Raw genomic sequence first — 12,328 nt, 5'->3', positions numbered from 1 at the left:
CAGATCAATTTGAAATCTTACAGAAACATTTGTTGTTGAAAACTGCAGTATGAGTAAGTTCCATTCAATAAATGCTCCCATTTAAGTGAAACAACAATGTTTGAACAGAGTTGTGGATTGACTGAATGTGAAAAAATAAGAAAATAAGATGAATGTGGAATGGTTATACAAAAAGTAATGTGGCTTCAGTTGTTAAAAAAGGTTCTTTAAAGAATTCTAATCCCTTTTTACAAATAGGATATGTCTGTAGCTTACTTGCAGTCTTTGTTAGATCTTGTGAAGCATTCTTAACACTCGTCAAACTGAGAGATGTCAATAGTGAGGAATGAGTCACCACCTATTTAAGGTTACCAATGTCAGCATCATACATTCCCAGGTCAGGTATGACAGACAGATGCATACTCTGCTTCATTAATGTGCTTTGTTCTCAACATTGCAAAGTGGCATTACCCTATGAACTATCCTTAGGTCAGTCTGATTGATGTTATCAATTAGTGTTGGATTGAAGACAACCTTTTGTTGTGCGCCCTTGTCTTTAGGAACAGGAGTAGAGCACACTTACATGTTGGAAGCAACTGCGGACACTTGGTTCAATGTTGCTGCCTCCAAATGAAGCCACTTCCCCTAGCTGCCGAGGGATCTGGACTGCATCATGAAGCAAAAGGCTCAGGCTTCGTTGGTCACACAGATCAATGGGTTCAGCTACTTGTTTGAAAAGATCTGCAAAAGTTATCAATAAGGAAAACACTGATATTATTAATCTTAAGAGAGGCAGTTGAGAACTCAATACATCCAATGTATTTATCCCGATTACCTTGCTTTGTAGATGGTGTTAAACATTTCTTTCTCAGTAAAGAAACTTACACGGATACCTGGTATAAATTCATTATTTTTTGATCTCCGATTCTGCACTTGTGATCTACTTTGAAAAAAAAACGTGTTTCTTCAGATAAAATTTAGTATGTATATTGTATGCTTCTCTGAGGAAATCCTTTCAACAATTTCTTTCTTGATTGTAAAGCTTAAACTGCTCTAATCTTTCTTTGTCCTCTTCGCCATTATACTTTTTGCTTATATGTGCATCTTCTTAAATGCAAGGGATCTTTCTCATGGTGTTGCCAAACGTGTGAAATGCTGTTGTGACGAGGAGCTTGCTACCTAAATCGAATCTTAAATCATGAATTCAGCTTGTAATTATAAAACAATTGTTTTCAATCCACCTTCATAATCTGTCTATGCCCATGAGGGAGCTTATAACAAAAATAGTGAGCAGCTTACTATTGTGCTCTGAAGTTGCATGGTGACTGGTTCCCACTGATCCCCTACATGGTTAACTCCAGAATTCAGGCCATCACAAGTAGAATAACAAAAAAAAACAATTTCACAAATTGTGCCAACAGGACCAAATTAATAAACATTGATCAGATTATGAAATACATTTATAACAAACACCACAGAAACGTTACAGAAGCAAATATAGAACTCCCAACTGGTGTTCGGTTAGTTAATATAAACAGTAAATAGATATAAAACATTTCAGAAGTAACTTAAGAAGCACATCTTTAACTATATTTTTAAAACCCATAAGTACTGTCCTAAGGTTAGACAAGGACAGACAGCATGCTCTGCGTTATAATGTAACACACTTTGTCCTTAAATTAAAACCGAAGGTGAGTTTAACTTTTAAAAGGCCATACAATGGTCATACATAATAGTACAAAAGGCAATCATCTTTTAAAATCAAGTTTCTTATCTCTTCTATAAGAATTACTCACACCAAATAAGGAAGTTATTTTTCCTCACTTGATGCATAAATTGACACTTTATTTACATCAATGTACAGAGTCTACCATCATCATACAGAATTTCTTGACAGCCAGATGTATTAATTTGCTTGTGGATGGCCTTCCCATCCCAAAACCAAGTGAGGCCCTTAAGCGTGCAATAATGCTAACTTAAGGCCTCAGCCAGCAGCCACTGGTTGAATACCAGCAGCGGGTGGGGCAGGCGCCTTGTGGGGTGCCCGAAAAGCAGACCCTGGCGAGTTTGCTTGTGGCCTCCAAGGGATGGACCCTTGTTATCATGCACTCAGTGCCTGACCAAGGGACCCAGCATTAGGAAAGGTGGGGACCCACTGACAGCCACGCCCCTGTTCTTGTCTCCGACCCCCCTCGCCCACCAACTCCATCCCACCCTCACTCACCTGTGGCCTGGGACCCTAACTGATGCTGAGCTTCTGATGGATGCATTGCTGGCATCTACCACCACTCCACCAGCGGTACTGCCTGCAAACAAGAGATGCCAGAATGGCCGGCAGCTCTCAGCATGGCAGGATTCCTACCTCTGGGGTCCATTATCCTGGGGAAGGCCCACCACTGGCCAGTTAAGTGCCTGATTGGCACTTAATACAGCAGCCTTCCCTAAAGAAGGTGAGAATGGCTCTCGCCAGCTCTGCAGCCAGCGGGAAAGACCCCCCATTGCTTGGGTTACATTCTGCCCCTTGGGTATACACATTCATCATTGAACTTTGCTTTAATTTGTAAAAAAAACTTTGTTACAATGCACAGAATTACTGGAATTTTAGGGTGCCATTTTCCATTCTTTAAATCCTCTGTTTTGTCAGCAATTATTTTGTTGAGCACTTTGACATAATAACTGGTGAAGAGGGCACAGCTAAAGGAAACAGGAAATTAGATCCTAATCTCCTTATGATCCTAATAGTCACTGAGAGCACGTGTTCATCTTCACTTCTCCATATAAGGAGCAGGTTCAAGCAATGACTCTGTCCGAATATGTTTCAAGAGATGCTTCAGTACCGGTGAAACCTCGGAACAGAAACCTTATCACAATGTCAATTTCATTCAGCTGGGAAACAAGATTGGTGCACATTGGAAGTGGCGATGCCAGCCTGGTGAAATAGTAGCTGGCCTTGAATTTCAAAAGGCTTGCCCTGTTTTCACCCTGTCCACAAGCACGCTTCCATGCCCTTAACCACCACCCCCCCGCTACCCATGTCCCACCCCCATCACCTCCCGCCTGTTCCTCCCACTCTTTACTTATAATGTTTCTTCTCTGCACTGTAGCATACTCTGAAATGTCTTTTCAAAAGGAGAACAACTTACAGTTATATAGCTCCTAAAGCATAGTAAACTATCCCATGGAATTTTACGAGCGTTTAATTGACACCAAGACAAAGAAGGGGATATTAATTGGGTGACTAATAGCTTGGTCAAAGAGATAGATCTTAAGCAGGGTTAGAAAGCAGGAGAAAGGACTTTTTATTCATTTACAGGATATGGGTGTCACTGGCTAGGCCAGTATTTATTGCCCATCTCAACTGCCCTTGAGAAGGTGGTGGTGAGCTACCTTCTTGAACCGCTGCAGTCCATGTGGTGTAGGTACACCCACAGTGCTGTCAGTGTTCCAGGTTTTTGGCCCAGCGACAGTGAAGGAACGGCGATATATTTCCAAGTCAGAATGGTGATATACACTGTTGCTACTGTGCATCGGTTGTATAGGGATTGAATGCTTGAGGATGGGGTGCCAATCAAATGGCTGCTTTGCCCTGGATGGTGTCAAGCTTCTGGAGTGCTGTTGGAACTGCACTTATCTAAGCAAACGAAGAGTATTCCATCACGCTCCTGACTTCAGCCTTGTAGATGGTGGACAGGTTTTGGGGAGTCAGGTGAGTTACTCGCCGAAGGAATCCTAGCCTCTGGCCTGCTCTTGTATCCACACTATTTATATGGCTAGTCCAGTTCACATCCGTATCAATGGTAACCCCAGGATATTTTTAGTGGGGGATTCAGTGATGGTAACACCACTGAATGTCAAGGGGCAATGGTTAGATTCTCTCTTGTTGGAGACGGTCATTGCCTGGCACCTGTGTGGCACAAACGTCACTTGCCACGTGTCAAACCTGAATACTGTCCAGGTCTTGGACATGAGCTGCTTGTGTCTGAGGAGTCACGAATGGTGCTGAATATTGTGCAATCATCAGCGACCATCACCACTTCTGACCTTATGATGGAAGGAGGTCACAGATGAAACAGCTAAGATGGTTGGGTCAAGGACACTACCCTGAGGAATTCCTGAAATGTCCTAGAACTGAGATGATTGACCTACAACAACCACAACCATCTTTCTTTGTGCTACGTGTGGCTCCAACCAGCAGAGAGTTTTCCCCCTGATCCCCATCGACTCCAGTTTTTCTAGGTCTCCTTGATGCCACACTCGGTCAAATGGTGCCTTAGTGTCAAGGGCAGTCATTCTCACCTCACCTCAGGAGTTCAGCTCTTTTGGCCATGTTTGAACCAAGGCTGTAATGAGGTCAGAAGCTGAGTGACCCTGGTGGAATACAAACTGAGCATCAGTAAGCAATTTATTGCAAAGTAAGTGCCACTTGATAGCACTGTTAATGACCCCTTCCATCACTTTACTGATGATGATGAGGAGACTGATGGGGTGGTAATTGGCCGGGTTGGATTTTATGTACAGGACATACCTGGGTAATTTTCCACATAGCCAGGTCGATGCAATATTGTAGGTGTACTGGAACAGCTGGGCTAGGGGCGCGGCAAATTCTGGAGCACATGTCTTCAGTACTATTGCAGGAATATTGTCAGAGCCCATAGCCTTTGCAGTATCCAATGCCTTCAGCCATTTCTTGATATCACGTGGAATGAATCGAATTAGCTGAAGACTGGCATCTGTGATGCTGGGGAACTCTGGAGGAGGCTGAGATGGATCATCCACTTGGCACTTCTGGCTGAAGACTGTTGCAAATGCATCAGCCTTATCTTTTGCACTGCTGTGCTGAGCTCCTCCAACATTGAGAATGGGGATGTTTGTGGAGCCTCCTTCTCGTGAGTTGTTTAATTATCCACCAGCATTCACGACTGGATGTGCCAGGACTGCAGAGCTTAGATCTGAGCCGTTGATTCTGGAATCACAGTTCTGACTATCACTTGCTGCTTATGCTGTTTGGTATGCAAGTAATCCTATCCTGTAGCTTCACCAGGTTGACAGCTCATTTTTAGGTATGCCTGGTGCTGCTCCTGGCATGCCCTCTTGCACTCTTTATTGAACCAGGGTTGAACCCCTGGCTTGATGGTAATGGTGGACTGGGGGATATGCCGGGCCATGAGGTTACAGATTGTGGTTAAGTACAAATTTGCTGCTGCTGACGGCCCAAAGCACTTCATGGAAGCCCAGTCTTGAGTTGCTAGATTGGTTCGAAATCTACCCCATTTAAGGGAGGCGGTGGCGTAGTGGTATTGTCACTGGACTAGTGTTCCAGAGACCCAGAGTAGACGGCAGATGGTGGAATTTGAATTCAGTAAATATCTGGAATTAAAAGTCTCATGATGACCGTGAAATTGTCAATTCTAGTAAAAACCCATCTGGTTTACTAATGTCCTTTAGGGAAGGAAATCTGCCATCCGTAGCTGGTCTGGCCTACATGAGACTCCAGACCCACAGCAATGATTGATTCATTAAAAAAAAAATGCCCTCTGAGCAAGGCAGTTAGGGATGGGCAATAAATGCTGGCCTAGCCAGCGACGCCCACATCCCATGAATTAATTTTTAAAAAGCACAGTGGTACACAAGACTATGGAGGGTATCCTCAATGTGAAGACAGGGCTTCGTCTCCACAAGGACTGTGCGGTAGTCCAATGCTGCAGCAGGCAGGTTGGTGAGGATCAGGTCAAGTATGTTTTTCTCTCTTGTTGGTTCCCTCACCATCTGCCGCTGACCCAGTCTAGCAATGTCTTTAAGACTCGACAAGCTTGGTCTGTGATGGTGCTAACAAGCCACTCTTGGTGATGGACATTGAAGTTCCCTACCTAGAGTACATTCTGTGCCCTTGCCAACATCAGTACTTCCTCCAAGTGGTGTTCAACATGGAGGAGCACTGATTCATCAGCTGAGGGAGGGCAGTACGTGGTAATCAGCAGGATGCTTTCTTGCCCATGTTTGGCCTGATGTCATGAGACCATGAGTCAATATAGAAGACTCCCGGGGCAACTCCTTCTCAAATGTATACCACTGTGCTGCCACCTCTGCTGGGTCTGTCCTGCCAGTGGGACAGCACATACCCAGGGATGGTGATGGTGATGTCTGGGACATGATCTGGGATGGTGATGTTGGGAATGGCATTAAACAGGAAATTAGAGAAGCATGTAATAAAGGAACATCTGTAATTATGGGTGACTTTAATATGCATATAGATCGGGCAAATCAAATTAGTAACAATACTGTAGAGGAGGAATTCCTGGAGTGTATACTGGATGCTTTTCTGGACCAATACATTGAGGAACCAATGAGAGAACAGGCCATTCTCCACTGGGTATTGTGTAATAAGAAAGGAATAATTGACAATCTAGTTGGGGATGAGCAACCATAATATGATAGAATTCTTCATCAAGATGGAGAATGACGTAGTTCATTCTGAGACTTGGGTCCTGAATTTTAATAAAGGAAACTACGATGGTATGAGGGGCGTCTTGGCTATGATGGATTGGGAAACGTTACTTAAAGGGATGACGGTGGATAGGCAATGGAAAAGATTCAAAGAGCGCATGGGTGAACTGCAACAATTGTTTACTCCTGTCTGGCGCAAAAGTTAAACAGGAAAGGTGGCCAAACCATGGCTTACAAGGGAAATAGTATTAGATAGTATTAGATGCAAGGAAGAGGCATGCAAATTGGCCAGAAAAAACAATAGTGTTGAGGATTGAGAGCAATTTAGAATTCAGCAAAAGAGGACCAAGGGATTGATTAAGAAGGGGAAAATAGAGTATGAGAGTAAGCTTGCAGGGAACATAAAAACTGACTGTAAAAGTTTCTATAGGTATGTGAATAGAAAAAGATTGAAGACAAATATAGGTCCCTTACAGTCAGAAACAGGAATTTATAATGGGGAACAAAGAAATGGCTGACTAAGTAAATACATACTTTGGTTCTGTCTTCACAAAGGAAGACATAAATAACATACCAGAAATTTTGGGGAACACAGGGTTTAGTGAGAGGGGGGAACTGAAAGAAATCAGTATTAGTAGGGAAATGGTGTTGGGAAGATTGATTGGATTGAAGGCCGATAAATCCCCGGGGCTTGATAATCTACATCCCAGAGTACTTAAGGAAGTGGCCCTAGGAACAGTGGATGCATTGGTGGTCATCTTCCGAGATTCTATTGACTCTGGAACAGTTCCTACAGATTGGAAGGTAGCTAATGTAACCCCACTATTTAAAAAGGGAGGCAGAGAGAAAACAGGGAATTATATACCCAGCCTGACGTCGGTAGTGGGGAAAATTCTAGAGTCCATTATAAAAGATTTAATTCCTGAGCACATGGAAAACAGTGGCAGAATCAGACAGAGTTAGCATGGATTTATGAAAGGGAAATCATGCTTGACAAATCTACTGGAATTTTGAGAGGATGTAACTAGTAGACTTGCAGAAGGCTTTCGACAAAGTCCCACATAAGAGATTGGCGTGTAAAATTAAAGCGTATGGGATTGGGGGTAGTGCATTGAGATGGATAGGAAACTGGTTGGCAGACTGGAAATAAGGAGTAGGAATAACTGGGTCTTTTTCCGAATGGCAGGCAGTAACTAGTGGAGTACCGCAGGGATCGGTGCTAGGACCCCAGTTATTCACAATATATATTAATGATTTAGATGAGGGAATTAAATGTAATATCTCCAAATTTGCAGATGACACAAAGCTGGGTGGGAGGGTGAGCTGTGTGGAGGATGCAGATGCTTCAGTGTGATTTGGACAAGCTGAGTGAGTGGGCAAATGCATGGCAGATGCAGTATAATGTGGATAAATGTGAGGTTATCCATTTTGGTAGCAAAAACAGGAAGGCAGATTATTATCTGAATGGCTATAAATTGAGAGAAGGGAACGTGCAACGAGACCTGGGTGTCCTCGTACACCAGTCGCTGAAGGTAAGCATGCAGGTGCAGCAGGCGGTAAAGAAGGCAAATGGTATGTTGGCCTTCATAACCAGAGGAGTCGAGTACAGGAACAGGGATGTCTTGCTGCAATTGTACAGGGCCTTGGTGAGACGGCACCTGGAATATTGTGTGCAGTTTTGGTCTCCTTATCTGAGGAAGGGTGTACTTGCTTTAGAGGAAGTGCAGTGAAGGTTTACCCGACTGATTCCTGGGATGGCAGTACTGACATATGAGGAGAGATTGAGTTGGCTAGGATTATATTTGCCGGAGTTCAGAAGAATGAGGGTGGATCTCATAGGAACCTATAAAATTCAAACAGGGCTAGACAGGATAGATGCAGGAAGGATGTTCCTGATGGCGGGGGAGTCCAGAACCAGGGGTCACAGTCTGAGGATATGGGGTAGACCATTTAGGACTGAGATGAGGAGAAATTTCTTCACCCAGAGAGTGATGAGCCTGTGGAATTCGTTACCACAGAAAGTAGTTGAGACCAAAACATTGTACGTTTTCAAGAAGGAGATAGATATAGCTCTTGGGGCAAAAGGGATCAAAGGGTATGGGGAGAAAGAGGGAGCAGGCTATGAGTTGGATGATCAGCCATGATCATAATGAATGGCGCAGCAGGCTCGAAGGGCCGAATGGCCTACTCCTGTTCCTAGTTTCTATGTTTCTATCTCTAAGGTATGATTCCGAGAGTATGACTATGTCAGGTTGTTGCTTGACTAGTCTTGTGAGACAGCTCCCTCAATTTTTGCACAAGTCCCCAGATGTTAGTAAGGACGACTTTGCAAGGTCCACAGGGCTGGGTTTGTCATTGTAATTTCTGCTGCCTAGGTCGATGCCGGTTGATGTAACAAGGCAAAAGGGTTAATGGAAGGAATTCCATAGCTTTGGGCCTAGTGAGCTGAAAGCATGGCCAACAAGGGTAGGGTGAAGAGAGTGAGGGATGCACTAGAGGCCAGTGTTTCAGGAACAATGAGATCTGAAGGTGTAGGGTTGGAGGAAATTACAGGGGTAAAGAGGGGGTAAGGCCATGGGAGTATTTAAACATGTAGATGCGGAATTTTTAAAGCAAAGTGCTGGTTGGGAGCCAAAGTGAGTAAGCAAAGCAACAGGTTAATGGAACTTGGCAGTGGTTAGAATATGGGCAGCAGAAGCCCTCACCTGTAGGGAGGGTGGAAGGTAGGAAGCTGGCCAGGAGAACATTGGAATAGTTGAGTTGCATAAACAGAAGCATCGATGAAGGCAGCAGCAGGTGATTTGAAGCAGGGATTGAGATAGGTGATGTTCCAGAGGTGGAAATAAGAGGTTTTGGTAATGCAGAAGAAACGGGGTCAAAATCTCAACTCAAAAAATAGGGCACCAAAGTTGCGAACAATCTGGTTCAGTCTCAAAGTGGCAGGGAAGGGGGGTGCAGTCAGCTGTTAGCATACAAAATTTGTGGCAGGTGATAATGACAATGGTTTCAGTCTTCCCAATGTTCAATCAGGGAAATTTGAGCTTATCTTGGACTGGATGTTGGAAAATCAGTTTGACAATATAGAGCCCATGCAAGATCAATAGGCGCACAGTGAGGGGAGACTTCAGCCTGAGTGAGACAGAGACCGAGTGAGTACATTTGGGAATGTGGTTCAAAGTGGGAATTCAGTGGATAGGAGAAAAGAGGTGCTTTCGGTAAGGTTTACGGAAGAAGTGCAACTTAGAATAGAGTGCTGGGAACCGGGTAATTAAGGGAGTTAGGGAAGGAAGGGAAAGAGGTGTTCATTTGCTTTCTAACTTTCTTAGCCTTCAGGAAGTGTTGTACTCTGCTACAGGAGCAGAAGCTAGTTATTTGTTGAACATCTGGTAAGTGACTACGGTTTATTCTATTCCTAAAATTCAAAATACTCTAGCAGCTGGCAATATGGTTAACAAAATTTATAAAAACAAAAGTAAAATATATAATTGAATAAAATTATTAAATCATCCCGCCCTTGGATGAGGCTTCCTTAAAAATCCGAAGGCCACCTGCCCGATTCGCCTGCCGGCCAACTGTAATGTTGCACGGGCAGCAAAAAATCACCACTAATTGAAACTCTAACGGCCTTAATAGGCCTCTTAATTGTTGGCAGGCACACTGCCGACTCTCGTGCGCACGTGGCGACTGAAATATTGCGCGATCACATGCTATTTTACGCCCGATTGCCGATTGGATCAGGCCCACACCTGATCGCGGAACGTAAAATTCTGCCTATAGACTGGAAAAGTCAGATCGGCAAAGATAACCGAGATGAGGAGTACATTGAATGTTTTTGGAATAGTTTCTTTGAACAGCATATTCTGGAGCCAACCAGAGAGCAGGCTATACTATACCTGGCAGTGTGCAATGAGATGGGAGTAATCAACGATCTCATAGTGAACGTGCCCCTAGGTAGCAGCAACCATAATATGATTGAATTTTACATTCAGTTTAAGGGAGAGAGGAGTGGGTCTGAGACTAAGTTGTTAAATAAGGGCAATATGAGCACATGAGAGCTGAGCTGGCTAAAGTGAATTGGAAAATTAGGTTAAGGGATAGGCCAATAGAGATGCAGTGGCTAATATTTAAGGGAATATTTCAGAATGCACAGAATAGATACATTCCAACGAGTAAGAAGAAGTCCAAGGGATGGACATGCCATCCATGGTTTACTAGAAAGGTTAAAGTTAGTATGAAATTAAAGAAAAAGCATGTAATTCTGCAAAGACAGGTGGAAGGTCAATAGAAGGAACGGCAAAGAATGACTAAAAGATTAATAAGGAGGGAAAAATTAGAGTATGAAAGGAAGCTAGCCAGAAATATAAAAACAGATAGTAAGAGTTTTTATAAATATTTTAAAAAGAGTTAATAAAGTGAGCATTGGTCCTATAGAGAGTGAGTCTGGAGAATTGATAATGGAAAACAAGGAGACGGCAGATGAATTGAACAGGTATTTCGCATCAGTTTTCACTATAGAGGATATACGTAACATACCAAAAGCAGCTATAAATCAGGACAAGGAAGTGGGGAAGGAAGTCAGGAAAATTAGTCACCATAGAAGTGGTACTGAGTAAATTGTTGGAGCTGCGGGCTGATAAGAGTTCGGGTCCTGATGGACTTCATCCTAGGGTCTTAAAAGAAGTATCCAGCGAGATAGTTGATGCGTTGGTTTCAATTTTCCAAAACTCCCTAGATTCAGGGGAGGTCCCATTAGATTGGAAGATAGCAAATATAACTCCATTATTCAAAAAGGGAGGGAGCAGAAAGCCGGAAACTACATGCCAATTAGCTTAACATCTGTCATAGGGATAATGTTAGAAGCTATTATTAAAGAAGTTATAGCAGGGCACTTGGATGAGCTTAAAGTCATCAGGCAGAGTCAACATGGTTTTTGAAAGGGAAATCGTGTTTAAACAACTTGTTGGATTTCTTTAAGGAAGTAACATGTGCTGTGGATAAAGGGGAGCCGGTATTTAGATTTCCAGAAGGTATTTGATGAAGTGCCACATCAAAGGTTATTGCAGGAAATAAAAGTCAATGGTGTAAGGGGTAACATATTGGCATGGATAGACAATTGGTTGGCTAACAGGGAACAGAGAGTAGGCACAAATGGGTCTTTTTCAGGTTGACAAGATATAACGAGTGGTGTGCCACAAGGATCAATGCTGGGACCTAAGCTGTTTACAATTTATATAAATGACTTGAATGAAGGGATTGAAGGGATGGTTGCCAAGTTTGCTGATGACACAAAGATACGTAGGAAAGTAAGTTATGAAGAGGGTATAAGGAGGCTATAAAATGATATAGATAGGTTAAGTGAATGGGCAAAGATCTGGTAAATGGAATACAATGTGGGAAAATGTGAAATTGTCCATTTTGGCAGGAAGAATAAAAAAGAAGCATATTATCTAAATGGTGAGAGATTGCAGAGCTCTGAGGTGCAGAGGGATCTGGGTGTCCTAGCGCATGAATCACAAAAGGCTAGATGCAAGTATAGCAAGTAATTAGGAAAGCTAATAGAATGTTATCATTTATTGTGGGGAATTGAATACAAAAGTAGGGAGGTTATGCTTCAGTTGTACAGGGCCACATCTGGAGCACTGTATACAGTATTGGTCATCTTATTAAGGAAGGATGTAAATGCGTTGGAAGCAGTTCAGAGGTTTACCAGACTGATGCCTGCAATGGGTGGGTCAGACTAGAATTGTATCCGCTGGAGTTTAAAAGAGTAAGAGGTGACTTGATTGAAACATGCAAGATACTGAGAGGTCTTGACAGGGTGGATGTGGAGAGGATGTTTCCTCTTGTGGAAGAATCTAGAACTAGAGGTCACGGTTTAAAAATAAGGGGTCGTCCATTTAAAATG

General features: G+C 43.1%; 1 protein-coding gene across 8 annotated transcripts in view; it reads right to left on the bottom strand.

The window, feature by feature from the left end:
- The window catches only part of utrn (utrophin), a 664,110-nt gene that overhangs the window by 96,592 nt on the left and 555,190 nt on the right, over positions 1 to 12,328 (bottom strand). For all 8 annotated transcript variants that reach the window (XM_041182782.1, XM_041182783.1, XM_041182789.1 and 5 more), the window contains one exon: positions 563 to 720. In XM_041182782.1, coding sequence (XP_041038716.1) covers positions 563 to 720 — 158 coding nt within the window. The remainder of the gene's footprint in view (positions 1 to 562; positions 721 to 12,328) is intronic.

This window comes from Carcharodon carcharias, chromosome 2, assembly GCF_017639515.1.
Source record: "Carcharodon carcharias isolate sCarCar2 chromosome 2, sCarCar2.pri, whole genome shotgun sequence".
NCBI classification, from domain to species: Eukaryota; Metazoa; Chordata; class Chondrichthyes; order Lamniformes; family Lamnidae; genus Carcharodon; species Carcharodon carcharias.
Note: the sequence above shows the minus strand (reverse complement) of the source record. Positions and strands in the feature narration are given on the sequence as shown.